The sequence below is a fragment of the Rhineura floridana genome, chromosome 3 (assembly GCF_030035675.1).
Source record: "Rhineura floridana isolate rRhiFlo1 chromosome 3, rRhiFlo1.hap2, whole genome shotgun sequence".
In the NCBI taxonomy this organism is placed as follows: Eukaryota; Metazoa; Chordata; class Lepidosauria; order Squamata; family Rhineuridae; genus Rhineura; species Rhineura floridana.
Window position 1 is genome coordinate 41,132,745 of NC_084482.1, and position 26,037 is coordinate 41,158,781.

General features: G+C 41.0%; 1 protein-coding gene across 4 annotated transcripts in view; it reads right to left on the reverse strand.

Annotated features, from left to right (window-relative positions):
• The window catches only part of TEX2 (testis expressed 2), a 139,807-nt gene that overhangs the window by 40,270 nt on the left and 73,500 nt on the right, over nt 1-26,037 (reverse strand). For all 4 annotated transcript variants that reach the window (XM_061615519.1, XM_061615520.1, XM_061615518.1 and 1 more), the window contains exons 2-6: nt 15,459-17,095; nt 5,978-6,178; nt 5,105-5,444; nt 2,250-2,497; nt 746-883 (exon numbers count right to left, since the gene is read on the reverse strand). In XM_061615519.1, coding sequence (XP_061471503.1) covers nt 746-883; nt 2,250-2,497; nt 5,105-5,444; nt 5,978-6,178; nt 15,459-17,069 — 2,538 coding nt within the window. In that variant the 5' untranslated portion in view covers nt 17,070-17,095. The remainder of the gene's footprint in view (nt 1-745; nt 884-2,249; nt 2,498-5,104; nt 5,445-5,977; nt 6,179-15,458; nt 17,096-26,037) is intronic.

Consider the following 26,037-nt stretch of genomic DNA (forward strand, 5'->3'; position numbering starts at 1 on the left):
CATTAAAAAGCAATACAAGGACCAAACACAGCCAATCTTAGTCACTGTCATACCTTGTAGTAATGAATAAAAGAACATTCAAGTTTGCCTAGCTGTGTTAGAACAAAAACGACCATATAGGTTGACATTCTGTTTCCAACAGCAGCCATCCAGAGCACTACCATTTTTTCTCCCAAGTTGCAAGCTGCCTATGCATCGCAGCTTTAAAGCACATTCAAAGCACATTTCAGCCTCTCCTCCCAAGAATCCTGGAACTGTAGCCAATTAAAGGTGCAGGGAATTTTAGGTATGTGAGGGGTAAACTACAGTTACCAGGATTCGTGGCAGGGGGTGAATGTGCTTTAAAGTTACTGTGTGTGTATGCAGCCTGAGCAGGATGGGAGTGTGAAAAGGTGGGCAGGAAAGGCTTCTTAAACTTTTCTTCCTCAGGTATTTTTTAAAGCTTAAAATAATTATCTTTCTCAAGTTGCCTTTTCAGCTTTCAATAGTGGAAAGCATACAGGGACCCCATGTTTTCCTTATAGGTGAAACAGCAGCTTGGGGAGAGGTGATTTTGAGCTGGAAAATGCTCAGAGGGTTAAGCAGTCTTTCTCTACCCACCCTTTGTCTGCTCAGAGCTGCAGGATGCCCAAACTATTTTCAGTTCAAGGTAGCATCCTGGAACTACATAGCCTGGAGCTACATGTTAAATTCTTTATTCAAGAATAAAAAAAAAGAGGGTACACGCTTAGGAAAACATTCATACCTTTATTTTGCTGAGCTTCATTTGTATCTTCTTGGATACCATGTCAGACCAGTACTTTTCACCCAAGAAATCCCAAAATATTCTTCCAAGCAAAGCATTTACCCATGCTTCCTGCTCCTCTTCTTCACCATCTGGCAACTGGCAACAGAGAGAGAGGTCTCCTTACTTTTAGCAACTCTGACAACAGTGCTGAAAATATACAATTCTCCCTGGGCTGCTATTTACACAAGGAACTGCATAGCACACTTAACAGACTAACATGAACTTCTTTATAGAAAGGATGTAATTTTATCTACTCAATAGTAAGTTAAACTTATTTCATATGCCTTATTCAAAGAACTGTATTTCCCAATGTAAGCAAGCCTTTATTTGAGAACATGGGGTCATTTTAGCAAACAGTTTTGCCAACAGTTTTCACAGGATGTATTGTACAGAGTTTCCTTTCTTTTTCAAGAAAGCCAATATAAAAAAGGAACTATGTAAAAGGTCACATTAAACCAGGCTGGAGATAGCAAAAGAGAGGGTTGAGAGAGGTTTTGCCTCTCATATAGTGTATAAACATTTCTTTTGTTCCCCTGTCACCTCTGGTCAAATACAATTACATTTCATGGCTTGCACGCAAACCTGAGATGCTAACAGGATCACCTTATACCATGCCAATATACTGCCCTCCATACTCTTTGGGGGGTGCAAGGGAGAAATCAGTTCACTCCAGCCCAAGTGGTAAGAATGAAAGTGTAAGCAACAAGGGAGAGGGCCTTCTCAGTGGTGGCCCCAAATTATGAAATGATTTCCCTGACAAGGTGTGCCTGGCGCCAACACTGTTCTTTTCAGTGCCAGGTCAAGACTTTACACCCAGGCATTTTAGCATGTGTTTTTAAATTGTTCTTTAAAAATGTGTTTTTTAAATTTGTATATTTGTTTTTAATGTTTTTAATTGTTGTAAACCACCCAGAGAGCTTCGGCTATGGGGCGGTATACAAATGCAATAAATAATAATAATAATAATAATAATTTATTTCTCTTTCTCATGCTCCTTGGGTAACCATGGACAGCTTGTACATCCAACAATGGAAAAAGCACTGGATGTTGCACATAACTGGGGAAAGAAAGGAAGCTCACACTTCCTGAGTAATGTCCAAAGCTGCTCTAAGTCATATTGACAAGAGCAGTATATTGGGGAGGGGGGTGATTATAGAACAGAGGCTGGCCTCATCTTGCTCCTTTTATCACATTCAGCTTCTGGATTACTGTGTAGACACCCTGGCAATTGCCCACTGCTATGGAAACACTACGGAGACCAGTAAAAAGGTACTGTATCATTCAAAGTAGACAAATATACTGAAAATAAAAAGTGGGCTGAGCTCTATCAAGCTCATGGAAGACATACCCTTCCCAACACCACACTACTGGTAGTAAGACGAGAAACCTCTTGGACACAACAGAAGTTGAAGGGTATTATTATTATTTTCAGTACATGTAAGTTAAACCCTAGAAACCTCACCTTCTTCACAGCTGTAGGGCTGCTGTTGGCACTGTGAACTGGACTAGCAATAGGGCTTGTGTGTTCTTGTGGAATATACTTGGCCATATACACGTTATAATCCAAAAGCATTTTTTGTCTCACGCCTGCTGCCAGTTCCTTCTGCTTTGGCTGAGAGAGGATTTCTTCTATGCTTCCTTTGCTGCTGCTACGGCTATGTGTAAGAACTCCAGACTGGCTGTCAGATCTACTATGTGCTGGCAAGAATCCTAAATGCAGGGAAGGAAAAAGACCTCAGTCATTAATAAGTAATCAGGTATGAAATCTGATGACCAGAAGGTAAGATTCTTGTGGGAGACAATAGCTGCAGCAAGATGAGAAAAGCATGTATTTTATCTACCAGCTGAGGAAGTGGATAAAATATATTCCAAAGTCATCTATTCCAAATTGCTATACATTGGAATTGGGCTTTCACGTAGCCACACATGCAATCGGAGGCATCATTCTCTCATGTAGTCCCCATACAGGTGTTTTGATTAAGTCATCAGTGAAATAGATTTACATTTTTACACTGCTGTGCTAGACAGTGCCCCAAGGCATATGTTAAGTTGTTGCTAGCAAGTTTTTTTCCTCAGAAGTTAAAAACCCTGTGTTCTTAAATTTGCAAGCTGTATTTTGGCAATTGCAAGGAGCACCTGCCATTTGGAAGGGAACCACAAGGAAGGAAAATAAAAACACAGGAAATTCCAGGAAAAAAGACGGCCAAGGCTCAGCTACAACACGACTGCCCACAGCCCACCAAACCAGGTATGTTAAGGAACTTTGACACAAAATGGAAACAAGGTTCCTGTCAAGTCTACAGCATGGGCAGAAAGCTATACACCTCCCCATCTAAACCCCACTGACTTTTGGCAAAAGAATCTTCCACTTTCTACCAGAATCCTAAGTACTTAATATGCCTGGGTGAGTGAAGCCACTAAGGATAAACCAAGTGCTAGAGGAGACATTGTGTATGTCCATCATAGTTTACAGGAAAAAAAAAATCTCTGAACTTCATTACAAGCAAATAAATAATGGGCAGAGCAATCCTACTTTGGGCCAGGGAGGAGCACAGTGGCAGATCTGCTGCTGCATCCAAAGCCCTGCCTGATCTCAGAAGGCAGTGGGACGGAGTGGGGGGGTGGGAGTAGTTTTGCCTAATTTTCTACTATTGAAAACTGATGGTGACACCTCTGCTCACGAAATGCCCCATTTCAGGGTCTTCTGATTGCTTCCACTGGAAAGATAACAAGCAACTGCTGTCTGCTTGCCTGGACAAAGCTGGAGCCTCTGCTACAGCAAAGTCCCCTCCTGACTGACAGCACTTCTGGTGGACAGGCAACTACACACAGTAGTCTTAACCCTCTCAGCCTTTAAAGTTGGTGTCTGTGTGCAGGATTGGGCTTCATTTTAATAGAAGGAATGCTGGATTAAATACCTCTCATTGATGAGGTAGAAAATTCTATAAGCTTGGTAGGTTATGCAAACCTGTTGAATTTGCATGAGTTCAATTTGTAAATTTATATTAGTATTTATTTTATAAAACAGGCAAGAATTTTGCACTACAATTAATAGATATGTTGGTTTTGAACAATGGCAGGGAATGTGTGAACTATGGGGAAGGACTGAAGTACAAGTGAAGTACAAGTCAGTTTGTATTTTTAAAAAACTATAATCACCAAATGCTTAGCAGAAACTGTCTAAACTTTCTTTGGGGTTATTTTATTTTATTGATATACAATGCACTCCAAGGTTCAATTATGGCCAGATTTCTAGATTCTACATCTATATTGCTAAACAGGGTCAGATTCAATGCCAGCCCTTCTCAGAGCAGACACACTGAAGTTAATAGACATGATTAACCTAGGTTCATTAATTTCAATGGATCTACTCTGAGTAGGCCTTAGTTGATGACAACCCATAAGCAAGCTACAAACATTTCCTTCCACAAACATTTTAAAACGGGTGGGGAAAGATTTGTGATGGGAGAGGAAGGATGAATTAAAAAGAGGCTTATTAAAAATGTAATGGCTGCTTGCCACATTAGATTTTACAATTATATGTCTTAGGCTGCAATCCAAAACACACTTACTTGGGAGTAAGTCTCATTGAATCCAATAGAGCTAGCTACTTCTGAGTAGACATGTACTGAATTGCAGCCTTTGGCAGTAAGTCTGATGTTTCTTGTCAATGTAACTTTAGAACATTTAGATTCATGTCAGGTTTTGAGATTAGCATACCCAACTGTTTTTCCTAAGTATTTTTCTCTGAAGAGTATCTGATTATTCTAAAGAAACAATGGCATGTTTTACAGGAGGACACCAATTAAATAAATTGAGATCACAAACACTCTAGAAGACTCTACCTCCTAGGATACTTCAAAACAGAACATCAAAACATTTTATAATTCCCCTCACAAACAACCTTTTAAACAGAATTTGTTGGGCTGATAACTAGAGTGAATTTCAAATGCACTACAAGTTCACACAATATTTGCTGAAGGTCAAAAACTACTTTATATTTTACCTTTAGGACAGAGTATTAACTCCAGTGAAAGCAGAAAGTGCTAGTAGATACTCAAAATCTCATTTCTACTTAATGCATCAAACTACATATGGCAGGATATAAAAATGCAGATAGTTAAACACGGTTTTAAAATATGGAATGACTCTAGGTGGTGTTAAATTGTCCCCAGACTGCAGTCTAGACATGTTCTGTTTAACACACTGAATACCCAATGTTCCTTCTGGAATATGTAACTTCAGTGAATCTTTTATAAGCTGGTATTTTGAGCTCACTGCAAGTAGTCTTAATAACATGAGCAAACAGGTTCCTACCAGGTTTGTTTCCACACAAAGCAGTTGGCTTTTTTCCTTCCGATTTTAATTTGGAAGCCAGAAGGAATCTCCTAAACCATTCCTCCTTCTCTCTACCAGTCCTTCCAAAGAGATAAAGCACTTGGTCCTTCTGAGTAATGGACTTTGTGCCATCCTGAGGTTGTTTCTTCAATTCTTCACTATTTGTATCCACTTTTTCTGTAGGTGGCTTCTCTTCAGAGGTCTCTTTGTCAGTCTGGGCTTTAGCCATAAAGTCGTCTTGTCTCCCAAGCTCAACGCAAATAGGATACTTTTTATTCCAGATTCTTTTTCGAGCCAAACTTTTGGGGACCAGATGAATCTGGAAAACAAGTCATGAGACAGTCTCATAGTCCACCTCACTTGGCAGAAAAGTACGGAATGGTATGCATTCACTGAATATATAAACAGCTGCAAATAATGATGGGCAAAGACCCTCCCTTACTATTTGGAAGAGGCACTGGCCTTCCTGAGTTCTAGACTTCTTTCGTAGAGCTCATTGAAAGTTTGGAAAGTCTTGGCACAGTGGAGCTCCCCATCAGCCCTCTGCTATCCCCAGCCTTTCCTCATGCCAGTTTACCTCCCCCATAACAAGCTAGGTTTGGGAAATCAAGAGGAGGAAATGCTGGATCAGCTAATACCAAGAGGAGTCAAATATGAGCAGAGCCTAATTTCAGAGGGCAAAAGCTGGTTCATCTTGCAATGCTGTGGATCTTCCAAGCTGGCAGAGATAGATCCCCCCACCACAATTCAGAAATTAAGCACCTTCTCCAGTTGCAAATGGAGAAAAACAAAAGTCCCATTATAATATCAAACACTCTTAGTTCTCATTATTAGAATTTCATTGGCGCTCACCTTGCTCTCTGTAAGATCATAAATTTTCTGGCTAATGTAGGTGACTTCAGGCTTAGCTTCATTGTAAACAGCCCTTCTGGAAATATTTTTGTTGGGTTTTGAAAGTCTCAAGGTGCTTCCTTCAAGTCGCACAAAGACAGAGTGAGTCAATGTAGCATGGTATGTTTCTGGATCATAGCTATGGATCTCATTCATCCAGCCCTAGAGAAAACATATGCACTTTATTGAAGGTGGTTCATAATAGTTCCAAAGACTAATTAAAAACATCAGCCACTGAAAGCCTAAATCCAACAGAACAGGTTCAAACTATAATCTAGCTAAGATTCTGCATGGCAGAGACCTCATGCATTCTAGGGAGGAACTGATTCCTGCATCTCCATAGTATGTCAACCTCACCTCTTCCATAATGTCTGAAGAGGAAATACATTTAGATATAGAGCTGGAGAAGGCTGGCGTAGGTTAATGGCTAAGCAGGCAGTAGGACCTAGAATAAAACCTTTAAGGTCCTCACGATATAGAACTTTCTAAGGTTCTAAGAGCTTTCTAATGTGACTTCTCCCAAAGGATAATGGAAAATGCAGTTTGTTAAGGGTGCTAAGAATGTGTAGCTTTGAGAGGGGAAAACCACAGTTCCCAGGAGTCTTTGGGGGAAGTCATGTGCGTTCAATGTGTGTTGGATTTACTTTAAATGTATAGTGTGGATCCCACCAATTCAATTATTTGGGGCAGTGGGGAGAGGAGAGAATAAAGAAGACTGAGGTGATTAGCCTGTCCAGATTTAAAAAGGAAATGGAAGAGGTAAGACGCAGGCTAATAGTGGTGTAAAATGCTTCACTGAAATGCTTACTTGCTAGCCCTGCAAGCAGGTCAGACAGTGTGACTAAATGGATGTATAGAAAAGCAAGGCCTCAACCTCATCCCAGGGATTCCCAACAACCCAAACACTCAGGAGCAATGCCCAGGAGCCTTATGTACTTGCTTTCTCTCCTCTTCCAAGTGTTAGGGAAAAAAGAGATCAATATATGGCATCAGAACATTACCATTCTGACATGTCCAAAAGCCATTAGCTACTATGGTACAGTGCAAAGCTCAGCAAGACTCTGCTGTGCAAACTGAAGAGTGTACATACAGGGGCTGCCTACAATCTGCTAAGAGTTGAGGACTGATCCACACCAGCAAGGGGATTCCCCACTACACACACTTGGCGTATTTCCCTACCTATACACAAGAACAAAACAGTCTTCGTGTGCATGAAGCTCTTGGGTAAGCTGGAGGCTCTGATCACATAAGCGTTTCGTTAATCCATTACAAAACACAGATTCAGCATTAATGCAAAATATACTTACAGAGAGCAACAGAAAAGATTCCTCCAACAGTACACCACTATATAGCAGGAAATGAAGGCACTATTGAAGTACTATGTTTTTCTGCAGCAGATTACATTTCAGACAGTGACACACGCTCACAAAGACATACTTCAGACCAGCCTCCAGTTGCTCTTTTTTCAGGGTTCCTGCTTTCATTTCCGTTTAACTGGATAATGAAATTAGAATAACCACATGCTGTTCTACTGATTTATTACACCTGTTGCCTCAGGTTTTATGGTTAAAGTAAGTGGATGACACTCTGCACGTCTAACCACATTAGAAACCCATCCCATTCATTTAATCACTTTGCTAAGGGAAAAACAGCACCTTCATTTTTTTGGCACACTACACAGACACGGATTGGCTAGTAGTAGAAAAGAAGATTGCCACCTTTTCAGCTAAAAATCTCTAGGATCTCCCAATTCCATGCCCAATTCCTTAGCCATCAAACTCTCTCAACTACAGATGCACAGTACCTATAAACAGCAGGTTTTCAGAAATCTGTATAATGATATAGCAAAATGAAATTCAAAAGGCAGAACAAGTAAAAATCAGTCTCTAAACTCAATAGAGCAATGAGGGCCTCATTATATTGAGTCACAGCAAAGCAGAAGAAAACAGAGGTGCAAATCAGATGCCAACATTTTCATAATGTCATCACCATTTTGTATTTCAACAAAATTTATTGTTTTCAGTGTCTTGATTGAATCTATGTACATATTCAGAAGTATGTGTCAAAGACTGGCCGGGATTGCTTGCCTGAATGCTTTAACACACACCCCCCACACACACACCAGTGCTGTCTGAACACAGAATGTCAAGAAGAGGACTAATGTAGAATCCTCCTTTCCAGTGTTCTAGATTTCCATGGGCAAGGGGCTTTTTCATCTGGGAACACATTCAAACATGCAACCCTAGCCAGATTCTGCAACCATACACTCCAGGCCAGTAGTGAAGTGGCAAATTCAGAAGTGCAGGGACCCTTCATGAAAGTTATGCCACACCCCCTCACAGCTATACACTCTCATTCCCTTGCTTGCTCTCCATCATCATCTTCACACTCCTCAGTCCTTCCAGCATGTGCCTTCTCCCACAACAACAGACGTCCTTAGGAGTCAATCAGCATGAAAGGGGAGTGTGTTAGCTACTGAGAAGAGTCTTCTCAGTGGCTGACTCACCTTCATTCATGCTCATTGGCTCCAATCAGCAAGAAAGTACAAGGAAACAAGTTAGAAGACACTTCTCAGTGGCTAACACACTCCCCTTTTATGCTGATTGGCTCATAGGTCACTGGGACACAGGGACCTGGCTGGGACCCTGCTCCCAAAAAGGTAAAGGGTCTAAGACCTCCTGAGACCCTGGACAACTACACCCCTGACCCAGGCAAACTAGAGCAGGTAAGGATCTATGAAGTGATTTGGGGCTGGCCTTGCTAGCTAAGCCAAATCTTGTGGTTGTCAAGACTTCTGTTCCTCACCTTCTCCTACCAAGGAAATCCCACTTCAGCCTTTCCCAAGAGAAAGGCAGGTTGAGAACATTTTAACGTAGTCAGATAACAGCCATCCACAATGTTTGGGAACAGCGTTTGGGTTTCTGGGAACACTAACTTGAAAACCACTGGTTTGCAGCATGGCCCTTCTGCAGCAGCTACTTTTTGTATTAGCATGCAAGTGCAGAATTCAGAGGCACAGCTGTTTTAGCTTTAGATACTTAGCATCCATTACATTTCTACCTTATTTTATATTAAACTAAACATTAAAACCAGTCTTTCACACATAACAGATATGTGGCATACAGTTTCACAAACTAGACCCCACCTCATCAGATGAAGTCCATGAAAGTTTTTGCCACAAATCTGTTAGCCTTTAAAGTGTCACAGAATCGTTTTCGTTATCCCTCTGGAATAACAGCCATGTAACATTAAAAAATAAACACAGTTGACTACCCATTGAATTATTTGTTGAGTCAATCTCAAAAGATCTATCTGCATTTGGACTAGAAAAGCACAGAATTCTATACCACTACACTAATGTTTTAAGGTAACACTGTGTAATGCCTAGCATTAAGTACACTGTCCTAGCGTGGGTGGATTACTCCCCACAGATACTTGAACACATGAATCATACCGAGTGACGCATATATCCCCAATAAACTTGTTCATGGAGATGCCAAGCAGAAATGTATTATGCAAATCCAATAATAAGTGGCACAGCTGTGACAAAGCATCAAGTGTAACCTAAGCTGCCACAAGCAGAATAAGAAGAGAATGGCACTCTCCTCCTCCCCAGCCACTGGCATTCAGAGTGCTGCTGCCTCTGATCCTGGAGGCAATATGCACACATCATTAGTAGCTACAGACAGCCTTATCCTCTATTAATCTGTCTAATTTCCTTTTAAAACTGTCTACGTTGGTGGCCATCACTGCCTTTTGTGGGGGCAAATTCCATAGTTTAACCCTGCACTGTGTGAAGGAGGACTTGGTTTTGTCTGCCCTAAATTTCCCTCCATTCCACTTCATTGGATGATCCCAAGTTCAAATATTATGAGAGGGGGAGAAAAACACCTCTCTGTCCACTTTCTCCACATAATGTAGTATACATATATGCCCTACTTATTTGCCTTTTTTCTAAGCTAAAAAGTTCCAAAATGTGTAACCTTTCCTCATAATGGAGTTACTCCAGCCACTTTATCCTCAGAGTAGTAAGAGCTACAAGAGGAATTGTGGCTCACTGCAACCTTTCTAAATAAACAATAAGTGTACATTACATGGGACCTAACTTTTCCACCTTAGAGCAGTGAGATGTTGGTCACATACGAACTAAACAGAAAAATGAAGTCATTTATCCATTTTCATTTCCCAAGATTAATAAAACTTCAGATCTGCTGATAGCGCATGGAGCTAACCCTCCTCAAATACTCTACTGCAAGAACATTTTGCCTGTCAACAGCAGCAAATTTAAGCCATAACCCTTATCACATAAACACATGGAAAACTGAATAATGAGTTACATTGTGTGATTGCCACATATGTTATTGCAACAACCCTTTTAAAAATCAGATCCTAGTCAGCACTGGAAAATTCTTCTGAAGAGAGAAAAAAAGCTAAGCCTCTTCATAAATTAAGGCCACTAGACTGCTAACATTTCACTTCAATAAACAAACTTAAGCCCATTTCTTTCCTTGCAAAATCCTTCCACTTCAAAGAACAGTAATTGTTAAAGATAAGGAAGTTTTAATAAGTGTTTTTACTATAGGAAACTCAATCTACCACAGTGAATGTGTGACTAGAATCCACAATTTTCCTGGCCCCTAAGTTTGCCTTTAATCTGTACCTGTAATGACAGCAGCTGAATGGAATAAATAGGAAGTCTACTTCTTCACTCTACAGTAGCTTTACACCAGGCTTCGCTGCTATGACAGCAAAGGCCTTTAGTTGTGCCCCCAGCAGGTAGCCTAGAATTTGAGCTTTCATGGGTTGTTGTTTTTTAAATAGTATGTCTCTAGCCCTCCTAGGAAAATGTCATGGAGCAAAATGTGCAAGTACCCTTCTAAGCTATTTATGTGAAATCAGCCGGCTTGGCTATGCCTGCCTGTCAATGTTGTGAAGTCAGAGCTATGACTGATGACTGAGTTGTTTGGACACAAGGTGGCAGGAATCCCTGGGGTCCCAAAGAGCTGCTGTTTTGCCCTCCCTTTTAGTGCACTTTTCTTGCATCTTTCTTATTTCCTAATCCTTGAAATCTCCATAGTTTGCCCTTCCTTTTTCTCTAGCAACCAGGATGAATCTTTCCTGTGCTTGGTTTACTTGAAATCAGGTAGTGCCTAGAAATTATTTTCTGCAAATGCTACTACACAGTAAGTGTGGTTGAATGTTAAAGAATCCCCCTCCCCAAAAAGGCAAATATGAAAAACTTTGCAAAGAGGCTTAGGCATGTTCCTCGCTTTATAGGAGCTTAAAACCAGGGACTCATTAACAATGCAGTGCATAGCTAATTTACAGTACAATGGTATACATTTCTACTCAGAAGTAAGTCTTTGTGTTTAATGGGGCTTATTTCCAGTTAAGTGGATACAGGGTTTAGGGTTGGCATTGGAAAAAAACAGGGTTCTTGTGCCTTTAACAGCTGTATATCAGGAAGAACTTTATCAGGTTAAGGCTTTTCTAGTATGAAAATACAATTATGGGAAAAGCTTCACCATGACTACTCTAATTTTGTGTTATGTCATGCCCCCCATGGCAGTCATTTTGTGACTGGTGCCCCCAGCATTCTCTCAAAATTTAAGATGTGCTCTCTGTCATGACCCCCAGACCCTCAAGGTACTGGGTTCATGCATCAGACTCAGACCCCCACCCTTAGGGAAATGAGACTGGAACCAAAAAGCTATTACTTCACCCTTGCCAAGGCTGTGTACGCTCACAACAACCCTGCAAGGTAGAAGGTAGGCTGCCACCACCCCTGTATACTGGTCCACTCAGAGCCAGGGGATCTCTGAGCCCAGAAGATATATAAAACCAAGGTCCTAAAAGGCAAGAGTCACAGTTACACTCCTTGCCAGGCACCTCTGGATTAACACTTAAAATCCAAGCCTTTAACTTCTTAACCCTCTTTGGTAGTTAGTGACTGAGATTGGTCAAGGCACTGAATCCAGAACCACCCCTTCTCTCAATTGAACACACCAGGTTAAATAGAAGTAGCTTTATTAAGAAATATAAGTGCACATAACAAATAGCAGCAAGTAATCCTTTAAGACCATTCACCCAACAGGGGTTTAGGTTCTTACAAGAGAATTCATACACACAACAAGAAAATAACAAACTAACTCACCTAACTACTTACACACGAGGTAGTTGGTTGCGTGGCACCTCTCCTAAGAGAGATGGATGTTCAACATAAAGCAATGGAACCAGACATAGGTTGCCTTCCCATAAGCAACCCCTGGAACCATAAGGCAGAAAGGTTTGGAACTCTGGTGCCAGTCAGCATAGGCAGAGAACAAAGGCTATGGGTCTCTAGCCCTATACTTAAGGGAAAAGGATCCTAACGGTCCAAAATTAATTGACCAATCAGGAATTGGCTGATGTAACTTTCTTCTCGATGTTTCTCACATTTTCGCGCCTTCAGGCCCCCCTCCCAACTGTGTTTTCCAACTGTACAGGCCAAGGATGACCTTGGGTACCAGGCACTTGCTAATCAGCAAAGATAACCAGGTGCAGCTTGTTAAGGCTTCTTCTAACCGTCTTCAGCTGGAAAATGAAACTCAAGATTGTACATTGGCAAAGGCTTGTCTTTTCTAACTGTAACCGTCTCCCAGAGTCCCTATTGTTATTAGATTTTTAATAACTCATGACCATTACAGGTTCATGACACTCTCTGGTCCAGAAAGGTTGACAACCCCTGCCTTACACAATCCCTCAACTGTCTTCCTTTACAACTCTCCTTTACTGAAGGTTTAGGTGTGAAGCCTTATAAATAAATCAATATACCATCGATACTTGTTTTGGACAATTTGTCCCACAAATGCTCCCTATTAACCAGATCAAAAGCAACCTTCAGATCGACAAGTGCAAAAATACAAGGTGCATTCCTTTACTCTGACATCACAGCTCTCCCCTCCAAAGGTTTATATGAATTCTTGATAGCTTTTCAGAGCGGAAGGGGGAGAGTTGTCTTCCTCTTTCAGAACTAGAGATATTACAAATACAAGTACATACAGCTTTCCCAACAGAGATATATATGTCAAACCATCCCATAAAAAAAAACCTAGCCCAACTCACGAAGAAAGACCACCACTTTAACTGTGAAGAGCATCAAGGAGACAACTACAAAACAAATGTCCCAGGACAGCGTCTTTTTAGGACTATTCCAGCTGGCTGCAAAAGAACCAACCAATTATTCAGCCTGAAACCACTGAGCAGGAGGTGAAGAGTCTGATCTGCAGCTTCTGTTACAGTTCAGGCACGTAGTACTGGCAGAGGGAAGGATAACTAAGTTCACACAAAGGTTTACCAGGTAAGCGAGAAACAAGACAGTGGCTGCACACACACCGTGCACTCAAAGCACATACACCCTGGGAAGTGTAGTTTCTTAAAGGTGTTGGGAATTGTAACTCTGTGAGTGGTAAACTACAGTTCCTGTGCCTCTTTGGTGGGGAAATGTGCTTTAAATGCAAGGTGTGTATGCAGCCAGTGAGTGTGAGAAGACCAAGAACTTTAAGAACACAAGAGTCCTGCTGGATCAGGACAAAGCCCCATTAGCTGAACACCCTATTTCCCACAGTAGCCAATCAGATGCCCATGGGAAAACTGCAAGCAGGACCTGAGTGCAACAGTGCTCTCCCCACTTGCGTTCCCCAGCAACCGGTGTTCAGAGGCACACCACCTCCAGTACTGGAGGGAGTACATGACAGAAGGCAGGGCCAAGTTGGAGCGGAGTGCATTTTAAGCATCTTGTCTCAAGGAGAGAGCCAGCTTACTGTAAGGATTGCCCCCTGAGAAAGCATTTGGGTTGTAGAAGAGAGGATGGACAGCAAAGGTCATGCACAGGAAGAACTACAATAAACAAATCAGTAGGAGTGCTGATAAGCCTTTGTTCTGAAAAAGCTACAGGAAGAACCCAAGTGGAGTAGACAAAAAAAACCAAACAACCACATCAATCTGAAAGCAAGGAGGGTGCATGTTTTAAATGAAATAGGATGTTTCAATTTTCTATGCAATCCACAGATTCATTTAGACATAAAACATTAATTAAATTGTGACGGTTTCAGTCACACATTTGAGAGATTTGCACATGATACAGGTCTAAACGGTGTGGGATGGTGGTAGAATCCTTAATAAAAGGTTCTCACCATGTTAATAATTGACCATTTCACTGGCATAAGATTATTAAAGGAATTTTTCATAATCTGATTTACAGTTATTCCCTTAATAGCTGCTACAGGTCAGATTTCCCCCCCTGCAACTAAAAATCCTCATTAAGCTTCTATTTGCTTTATCATAGCTGGCCTTGGGTGTAGGAACTGCAAATATTTTATACAACCTTTCAGCTTTTTCAGTTTACTGATTTCAAGAAGCAGTTAGATATACTTTGTTTCATAAATTTATTCTGAAAGTTCAGGTTACCTCACTGACAGACCTGAGGCAGCACTGTAGAGTTATGCCTCTGAAAAATATACCTGTGGATAGTTTTTTCACTTTACAATAGACTCCAGTGCAGACTTCTTAAGTATTTGGTAGGAATTTGAATCCATGCTTCCAGTGGGACCCAAGGGTTTAGGACTCCCCCTGATATTTGGAAACATTTGGAGCTTGCTCTCTAAAGGCATCACAATATTACTGTCTGGATTACAAGGATTGATGGGGTGGGACTTGTTGGACACCATGGACTTCTGAACTTTTCAAGCCACAGATTCTACTTTCCGCTATCTCCCAAGGATTCTCCAGCAATATGTAGAGGAAAAAAATCCAGTGGGGCAAAAAGATTGGGGGTGGGAGTGTTCCTTTTCAAAAATCTGAAGTGTACACATTCAAGCAACAGTGCTCTTCCTCAGGAAAATTGTCTCTGGAACTTTAGGGCCGGTGAGAGGAAGGGATAAGGCATTCAGGTCACCTGTTCTGACAGTATGATCATGCTGGAGCAGATTTCAGTAGGTGAATGAGGAGCAAAGTAACCTTGGCAGTGGTAAGCCCATATGTTAGATGCAGCCCACCACTAAACTCCTATAAAGAACGAGGGTCAGTTTAAAAGTAGTGGGTGAGGGGTGGAGAGTGTTTTCCTCACCAGTTTCTCCCCACTTCCCAAAACTGCCTTCCAGCTGTTTTTCTCCAACTAGAGCTCCAAACCAAAACCAGTCCGTGTCAGGAGGAACATGGCTGCTGGTGGCATGATGACAGAATATCAGCAGGGAAAGAATGGGCATGGGAAGTCTTCAGCACCCGCTCCCGCTCTAGCTACTTTACAAGAATTCAGCATGACCCACATTCTAACAACTGCCATCTTATGTTGTGAGAACCTTAGAGGCTGCAGAGCAACTATCAATGCATTAGTTCCATAATGGAAGCAGAAGCCACTATACAGGATTGTGTGCCTCTGTGAAAGTTAGAAGCAGCCACTCACCTTCAATATCTCAGGTTCCTGGATGTCCAGAGGGAGTGTATTAAGTTGCTTGTTCCAATTTCTATGTAGCCTGTAACACCTAGAACTTGGTGTAAAAAGCCAAATTACACAGACAGCAATCATAAATCCAATGGCAACTCCAAAAAAGAGTCCACTAAAGTAACTGGGAAGAGGGAGTATAAGGTACACATAGATCAACATTGTGAGAAAGTACAATGTCTTCATTGGAAGTTTAGGCTCTTGCACATGTAGTTCGATGTTACCTTCACTGCTGAAAGGTGTAGTAGAACTTTCCTCAGGCATCTTCTCCATTTTCAGATAACTTTCTAACTGTTTGTCAGGCTTACTGTCATCCTCTATCAAACAGAAGTCTTCAGAATACAGTTCACAGAACTCCTCGTCTTCTTTGCTCGCCAAGGCAGATAGAGAACATCTTTCAAGTACCAGTGAAGTCTTTGAATTGGAGTCTTTTGTGCTTAATAATGGGGAACTTCTAGTTTCGGCCTTTTTTGCATGCTCCTCAGTTGTTTGGGGCTGTTTAGCACCCTTACTTATATTGGAGTCACTTCCATAGAAGTCCCCTTCAGAATCACACTCTTCCTCCTTAATGCTATAGTTGTTATTGCTTTCCAAATGGCCATTCAAGCTGGAGAGATTGGACAGTTCTGAAGCACTTGAAGATAAGGCTTTGGGCCTGTGGCTGCTGCTCTCATCACCCATTATTTTGCTGAGGAGCTGAAAAGGCTCATAAATCACTTCGGAAAAGCGTCTCTTTGTGTCCTCGATTTTGGCCTCCATTTCAGGTACTTTAAAAAAAGAACGAGCATCTGAAGGAGATGTTAAGGGAGATGAGGGAGCTGTTTTGGAGTCGCCACCTGTACTCCGAGGCTGGGTGAACTGTTTGAACAAGTGTAAATTCAGTTTAGAGTCTGGCGGCTTGTAGGACACCGCTTCAGGCTCCTGTTTAGAAGTATCTGTGGACAGAGACTTCACCAGGGTTTTCATTAACTGTCTATGTCTCATGGGCGGAGTGGGCTCTTTTGGTTCGATGTCTGTCGAAAGGGACTTAACCAAACTCATGAAAGGCTTTGAACTAGTAACAGTGGTTGGTGTGCTAGACAAAACAAGTGACTTGGAAGGGGAGGGCAATGGAGAAGATGACAGGCTGGTTTTCAGTTCTGAAGGCAACGCCACACCCGACAGGGTGGTGGCATGACACAAATGTGAGGAGGGTGGAGCTAATGGCACCGCACTGAATACTTGGGACTCTAATGGCTTTACAGTTGGCATGATTGTGGGAGACGAGACGAATGGAGATGCAGCCATATTAAGCGAGGTAGCGGAAACAGAAGCGTCATGGTCACCATGATCAAAGCATAGGTCTTCCTTAGCTTCAAGTGCAGTTACAATGCTTTGGTCATCAAGTGCCTCAGGGGGAGATTCCATGAACTCTTCTTCCTCCTCCTCCTCCTCTTCCTCCTTCCCAAACGCCGAGAAATGAATGGTGATGGTTTCTCGGGAAACAGATCGCTGAACCTGCACTTTTGGTGCTGGCTGCTTTGAAGACATTTCAACAGTTTTCTCTGCATGGCTACTGTTCAGACTTGTCATTGCAGGTCCCAGAGATGAAACAGGGTCTGTGAAGAGGAAGCCAAATACAGATTATAATGATGAAGAAAATAATTTTAGTTAACAAGCTTTTGAACACCACACAAAAATAAATCAATGGTCTAAAGCGGCCAGAAGGAGAATAGAGGCCATTGTCACTCACAGTTCAGCAGATGGGAAAAAAGTCATACCATAAAACTAGAAGATGGTTAAATGGAGAAAAGGGGGCAAATTGTTTACCACAAAGCGATGAGGCCTCCTACCCTCTTTGGACCAGCCTGAAAGTTTTCTTGCTACTGCTGGGGGAGGGGAGGGAAGAATGCAGCAAATACGCATGTAGATAATCATAACATGGGAGTACAAAGTACTCATAGAGGGCATGAGTGGGGGGAAATGCATTGCAGAGAAATGCCTTTTTGAATTAGTGTGCAGAAGCATTTGCACAGGAATGTGTGCAGATGGGCATACATAAAAACAGAACTGGCATGCTGATTCCTGAGCACATAAGATTCAAACATCTTTAAAGAACGGTAAGGATGGGATCCACAAGAGGACCACAAGTGGAACAGATATTGCATGCACAACATACAGATGTACAAGGCTTCACAGAACCTCTATGCAGCAAAGTCAGCTCAAAGCATGATTCCATGTGCTGAACTTAATATTTGGATCACTACCTACATGCATGCAATGCAAAGGGATGAAAGGGAAAAATTAGGCTGAGTTTAACAGCTCACTGGATTGTACTTTACAGATATTAAAATAGTCACACAGATTCATTTCCATACAAGTAAAAAAAATCTACCAGCTTCCAGTCAGCACATTTTGAACTGTGACAGAACTGTAAGAGATGATGGATATACCATTGTTATTTACCTCTTCAGCTGATTTGTCAAGTTACAGCCAGTCAGGATAATTACTGTGATGTTAATATACACTCCAGTGATTATAAAATCAAGCCATTAAGATTATTAATGGACAGGATGGGGATTTCATAAACCAGCTAATTATGAAAAAATTGAAATGGACTGCCTTCAAGTCGATCCCGACTTATGGCAACCCTATGAACAAGGTTTTCATGGTAAGTGGTATTCAGAGGTGGTTTTACCATTGCCTTCCTCTGAGGCTGAGAGGTGGTGACTGGCTCAAGGTCACCCAGTGAGCTTCATGGCTGTGTGGGGATTTGAACGCTGGTCTCCCAGGTTGGAGTCCAACACTCTAACCACTATGCCACACTGGCTCTCCAACTGACTATACACACACAATATTTGTGCACACGTAGTTAAGACCACCATGCAAGGAAGTTATGGAATATATATGTTACCTGTCAGAGCCAAGTACATAGAAGACTGAGTGCTTGGCATTCCAGTTCAAATCAGCCCCCTCACACACAGCTGTGTGATGGGATGGGGAGGCTACACAGGTAGAAACAACAGCTCTAGAACATGTTTTAGCTCAGAGAATAAGAATTTGTGCTGTTGCCCACCACCCCAACCTCCGACAGGTGCAAGACTTCCAGGGGTTCCTGTGCTTACCCAGGATTTGGTTTCCTTGGAAAGAAGGTCAGTGGAGACTTGTGGTATCTTATAGGATATATGCTTTTTGTTTACACACATTCACACCCTAAGCATAAGATGGAGCGGTTCACAGCATTAACAATCCATCAGATCTTGCTCCCCAAAGCCCATAGCTTTGGGGGTACAGACAGAGAGGCCAGGCCTTTCTCTGTGTCTTTCCAGCTTCACCTCCAAGACCAGACTAAAAAACACAAGCCTCTCCTTGCCTCCAGGAAGGGGGGAGGAGGACCTCTCCCCTGAAAAGTTTCAATAGCCACAGGATTTCTCTTGGCCAAGTCCCTTTGGATATGCACACTGACCACTCAAAAAAACTCCTTAACTCACAGGTTGACTTGACGAAACTATTAGATTAACAAAAGAAACTAATCTGACCAGTGGAGCAGGTTTCTTCCTTTGCAGATCCCAAATCAGAGGCTGGAAAGGGGATTCATAGAAATCATCTATCTCAATCCCCAAATCCCATAACAGTACCATTAAGAATTATCAACCATTAACAAGTGGGCAGAGAGGAGGTGAAAGAAAATCCTGCTCCATTGGCTGCCATACTGTGGTGAGCCAGTTGTATGTGATCCATCTGCTGTAGTGCACAGGACTTACGTTAAATCTAACGACACTTCAGAGGCCAAATTTGTGATGGTGCACCAATAGCCGAAACCAGCATGTGGCAGCGGAGACATAAAGCAGACTCGCCACAGCCTATATCACAAAACAGGGATACTCTTTCAGTTATTGCTATGCAGTTAGTGGATACAGATTTATATTTTCACATGATGTCTGAGAATTCTGATCTCTTTACAGTAACATGGAGATTCTAAGACATCTTTAGAAAGAGCCAGAAAACATAACAAAATCTTGACTTGGGGAAAAGGGTGGTGTGGGAGAAAGAACAAAGTAGAGATTACCTCAATTGTCAAGACAACAGGTTTGTCACCTTAGTAACTAAAACATTTTTTTCAGGAGCTGTGAAAGGTGCCATAATCAAACTGTCAAGCAGAATTCATCAGAACTCCTTAAGTGTAACATTAATCTGAAAAGCAGCTTAAAAAAAGAGAAGAAAAGACACCATTGCCTTATTATTGTGTTCTACATGGCATCGGAGAAACAATTTTTTATTCTCTCCTTTTTTACGACATAAATGGCAAAAGAACCACACCTTTATCAGCCTGAAATATGACAATTTTGCACATTCCATCATTTTATATAATTAACAAATCTGCACAAATCTAAACAGGCATGGGATGACTATTATAGGACCAATGGCTATTTCCCCCCCAAGTCATTAGTATATTAAATATACATTTCTCTGTTGAAGCCCGAGGAATTTTATTATTCGAAATGCTGATGCTTTTTAAAAAAGATCCACTTCTTTAAAAAGGCCTTCAGAAATCAAAGAAAGCATGTCACTGTAGTCTGCCTTCCCCTCCAGTTAAACAGAGGATGTAATTATAGCAAGTTAACATTAACTAAAGCAGGAGGATATCCTGGAACACAGTATGAATACATCCTGGATATTTAATTGAACATGGTACATGCACACACAGGGTTGAGTGCTAGTCTGAAAACAGTTGTAGATGTTCAAAGAAGCTCTACAAGATCAGAATAATGTCACACACTGCTTCTTACAATTGTTCATTTATACAACAGACCTATACCTGCAATATATAAAAAAGTACATATCTGTTGAAATATCACATACGCCATGGTTAATCTGCCCAAAGGATTTTTTATAAATGAAGTTTATGGATCCACTGCCTCTTGACTGCAATCCTAGACAATCTTTCCTGGGAGTAAATCCCATTGATCTCAATAAGACTTATTTTTCAGTAGACATGCAGAGGCTTGCATTGTAAAGTAGAAGGCAGTATTACACATGGTCGATATCATTTAGAATTTAAGGAATTCAGTGCTACTGAAGGGCTAGGGAAGTCAATCAGTCAGATACAGCACTCAACCTCTTGAATACAGACTAGGGATTGTGTGTGTCATTTCTCCCCAATAACATTTAAGAGGGACTTCTTCTCTGATAAAATGTAGCACTAATCGCACAAACTTCTACTAGGGCCAAGTACATGGTGTGTTTCACTAATGCACTCAGAAATTTTAATCCACATCTATAGCTATCGATTTCAACCTTAAATTATGATATTTCCCATTCACACACCAGTTGACTTGGGTTTCACATACATTCATCAATACAACCCTGGTCTAGCCATCAGCAGCTTTCCCCCCCTTGCGTTCACATTCTAGAACAACAACAGAAGATTTTCCTCCTCCTCTCTGCTAAATATATTACTCTGCCCTCTTTCTGAGTATATTGAGAATGTAGTTGGTAGCATCCATGATCTCACTGGACCATCTGAATAGTGAATGCTGTGCAAACTGAGATGACAGCAACGTATTTCTCCCTGGAAGGTTCATTAGAACAGAAAAAAGTGTTGCTGTGCCAGATGTTTTCCTTTGTTAGTCCATCCCTCAATTTCAGCACACAGTACCTGAAATCTGTCATCCAATCATTTCCCCCAATGTTTGAGTTAAGAACTGAAGCTTCATTGCATGGGGACAGCACAGTATATGGCTCATGGAGACACAGGCTGCCTGCAAAGCAGTTCCACTCAAGCCAACATCCATATAATGCAGTTTGCAGCCGAAGAAAAAATCCAGCACCAAAGTGTACAGCTTTGCAACTTGGGCCAGGCATCTTTATAATGGAGCTCACTTGAGAAAGGGAAGCAGAAGATCTGATCCTTCAAAGAGGAAGAGCCAAACTACCCATTTGATCAGTGCCACATTCAAGACTCTGACCTCATCTGCACTACATACAGTAGGGCCCCACTTTGCGGCACTCCGCTTTGTAGCGTTCCACCGATATAGCGGTTGTCAACTGCAGAAAGGCCCCGCTCCTACAGCGCTTATTCCACTTTTATGGTGTTTTTCGGGCGTCGGGCACCATTTTAGACAATGTTAGTCAATATGTTCTGCTTTACGGCGGATTTTGCTTTACAGCGGTGGTCTGGAACGGAACCTGCCGTATGAGAGGGGCCCTACTGTATTTAAAGCAGTATTATACTTAAAGCACTATATATTTAAAGCAGTGTTAAACAGTCTTGGCTTCCCCCAAAGAATCCTGGGAGCTGAAGTTTGTTAAGGGGTGTTGTGAGTTGTTAGGATACCTCCTCTTCCCCTCACTAATCTACAATTCTCAGAGTGGGTTAACAGTCAATCCCTCTTCCCAGGGAACTCTTGCAAATCCACTCAACAGACTCTGCCACAAGAAGCTACAATGCTGCAATATTTAATGGCCCAAACAGCCACTGTTATTTATAGTACTCATTAAAATTGTTAGGATGGGCTAGGCGTGTAAAATCAGGACTTAAAGCCTGACCACCAGAGAACCACTGCTGCAGAGTCTTCTCTGTCATGGCCCCTAGACTATGGAATGCCCTCAAGATCAGCCCCCCTCTTCCCATTTTTAGATGGCTGCTGAAGACCCATCTTTTTATTCAAGCATCTGGTTACATTTTTGCCCCTTCATACTGATGTTTTTAAGGATTATATGGATTTGTTTATGCATGGATCTTTGTATGTTTTTGTATTTTTAAATTTCTGTATGGTTTTATATATGCCTTATATTTTTAAATCTACACAATCCACCTCAGGATCCACATTCCAGGTGAGAGGCGGACAACAAAAAATTATTAATTATTTTGAAAAGGAAAACTGTTTGTTCTCTATGCATTTGGACACCTCTTTAAGATATCTTAATCAAAACTGACATAATGGTTCGCGATACCAAGGAGCAAGTCTATGTTTGGATTCAATTGGACCCCATCTTGAATCAAGATGGTGGACCACACTGATTTTGGTTTCCTGAGTAACTCCTGGCATGAGGCTGTTGGCAAAGAATATTTGCAAAGTACAATTGACTATTATAACGACTGAACTGCCTCTTTCAAATGCCACTCCTTTCATTGCACTTGTGGAACTAAAAGCACTAAAGCAATAATCCAATTTATTCTGTTCTTCAGCACTTTAGTTCCCTGACATCCATTTAGATAGTCTTAAGACTTGATAATTCAAACAATTTGTTTTAGCCCTTGGGTTTCTGTCCCAACATTTTTCTATTCACACTAGATTTCACACTAGCAGATACATCCTTTGCATCACTTCTTCCCAATGTACACTGTGGTTCTATTTGTTTATAGAAAAACCATACGAGTTTAACACAGTTTCAGGTATTACTTACTAATATATAGTGTTAATTACCTGAAAATAAACGAGATTTCCTATTAATTAACTAAATTGAAAAATATTGATGAATACTGAATTTGTGAGATTTGACAAAGAAATAAAAATCTACAAGTGTGCATTTAAATAGCACCTCTTTAAAACATCATAAATACCAATAGCTAAGATTGTGGCATCTGTGCAGTACAATAATTTCTTGCCAACTTCCCCCTTTAGTATATGATTTTTGGGCTTATACAAATAAATGCTGAAGCATTCCTAACTTAAACGAAAACATTTTAGAGAACTTCTCAGTCTAAATATTCAGCTTGTGATTCTGCTAGGCAAATGTGGACTTCATCATCTTTGTATAGCAGGAGTAAAATAAAAAGATAAACCTAAACATTATGTCTTCTAGGATCAAGGCATGTATGGAAATGTTCATTGTTCTAAGGTAGAGATGGCCAGACAGCAGTCCTTTGATTAAATCCATCTCCCATGACTATTTCATCTGGTCCCTAGCACCCCTACCAAATTTTCAAAGTGTGGTAAAAAGTCTGCCTGTTATTCCACTCACTCTAAAGGAAAAAAAGTCTTATTGTAGAAAAGATATTCCACACTTAGTTACATCTCTTCTGGATTTTGTATGTGGTGCAAGTGTGCATATTTTATGTAATATACTGAAAAGCACGTATTGATGGTGCCAACTTTTAGGATAAAGCCTGACAACTCAGTTGTGTAACAAAACCACCATTTGCAGACCAGAATGGGACCCAAATATACAGTACTCAGCCACCCCAGTTCTGCACATTCTGAAACACCACTTGGTTCAGTCAGTCTCTTTCTTCTGGGATACACTAAAAAAACACCTAGTAACCCATTTACTTCACTATTATATTTATTAGTATTAACAATGCTATTTTAGTGTTACACTAAGAGCATAGGAAGCTTATACTGAATGTAGACCATTGGTCCACTCAGCTCAGTATTGCTAACATTGATTGGCAGCAGTTCATTTCAGACATGGTTCTTCACCAGTCCTACCTAGTTATGCCAGGAATTGAACCTAGGACTTTCTGAGTGCAAAACAGATGTTCGACCATACTGAGCTTCGGCCTTTTTACAATTCATCTATAAAAAGTGATGCTACCTTTGTATCTGATCTGAGTTTCATTTGGAAGCCATGAGAAATACTCCCCCCCAAAATAGTGTACAACAAATATTTGCCCGCATCACACACTTTAAAAACACTGATAAGGAGGATCTTACACTTTTAGAAAAGAAACTCTAGAAAGAATGCACTTCTCCAGTTCCAACTTCATATTCTGATGCTACCCCACCCATTAGTTTCTTGGGCCACACTGTACATTACTGGAAGCCTTGCCCGCCCACCTAAAAAACTTACATGACTAGTATGACTTTTGCTAAGTTCCTAGTTTCCAAAAATATGGTACTAATGTCTGGAATTTGAAATATTTTGCTAGTCTGAACCATAACAAGTCTGAGAAAAACTGGACTGTGTTTGCTCAGGAAATTTGAGGTACTCAGGGCTGTGCATATTTAGCAGGACATAAAAACTGCTAGTTTTGAACACTCCTTGCTATTCATTTGACCTGGGAAACTTTGCTTGTTCTCTACCGGACCTGTTAGCCCATGGAAACAGATTTTGGGAGATGTGAAGCAAAAATAGGTTCTTCTGGGTCACGGTTGTATGGGATGGAAACAAGGTGAAATATCCTTTTGTGCATTCAACTCAGGTGCTTTGTTCATTTCTATTTGATAGAAGAGAGATTTTGAAGGCGACACACGGCTGGGGCTTTGGTCTGTTCCAGAGACTTATATGCAGGTAAGTGTATATAGGACTGCAGCCAAAAATTGTTATTTTGAGATGAAGTGGTTTCTCTTTGAAATAAATTAATCTGACCCACCCCCAAGGAAGAGTTATAATACTCAAACCATACTGGGCAAACAATTATCCACTGTGTACCTTCTGAGGTCTCCTCCTCTTTCATTCTTGCTTTTGGTGTTTTCCACTTTATTGCCTCCCGGCAAACGCTCATGAACCAAACTGGTCTTGCTTCTACATCTAGCGACTGCATTTCCTAATATTACACAGAGCTTTATGATTTATTTTGTGTCCCTTTTACTCCATTTAATACACTTTTTTCTTCTATGCTGTTCCTTTTTAAAGGGGGGGGGCAATAATCTACATTGTGTAAAAACCTGGAACTTCAAAGTATGTTTATGTAATATATAAAATACACAAAAATCTAATTTGGCTAATTTATTCTGATAGAAGGTTTGGATATGCATATATACATGAGTTTTAATTATCTAGTGTATTTACTATTTCTCAATGTGTTTATGCTGCATTAATCTCCAATTAATCTAGATTAATCTAGTTAGGATAAACTTGCAAATAAACTATTTGCAATATAGGTTAAGTACCATACAACTTGTTCTGATCTCTGCTCTTACTAATGGTACCAGAATTAATCATTCAGCTGCTAAAATAGGTGGCAAAATGCACGTGCACATACACACACACACACAACCACTGGAACCTTCTCATTTGAAACTATATGCACTCCTCCTCCCGACCCCACAACAGCTCCTCCGTCTTATGCTTCACCAGTGAAACTCCTTCAAACACTTTGTATAATGCCTGGCACAAATTCTGCAGAGTCCACAATTTGTACCACTAATTTATTTGTTTGATAGCTTTTTTAAGACAACAATTAACTGTATGGGCAAAACCACAACTTTACCACCAGAGCTTTGTGTGAAACCTCCGGTGTCCTTCCAGTAGCTGCTCTGCAAAGTTACCAAGCTCACTTTTTTCCGACTTTCAGATGATCTTTGATCATTTACTGGCTCCCTGCTTGTCCAATCGTTCCAGAAAGCCTTCTCTCTCCAGCTACTAAGAGAAAAACAAACTGCCATTCTCAACCTTTAAAGGAACTTTACAGAACTAGCATTCTTTTCCCATTCCTTTTAAAGGAGCATCACCTTAAATTCAAGCAATGTTTCATAGAGATAGTCATACTGCTGAAACCCCCATAAGTTACTTCAAGTCCTCGTTCACATAGGAGAAGCAAGAAGGATTCAGTGCCTTCTTCGCTTGCTTCCTCTTGTTGGCATAGTTGGTGAATCTGTTTCTGTCCTCTTGA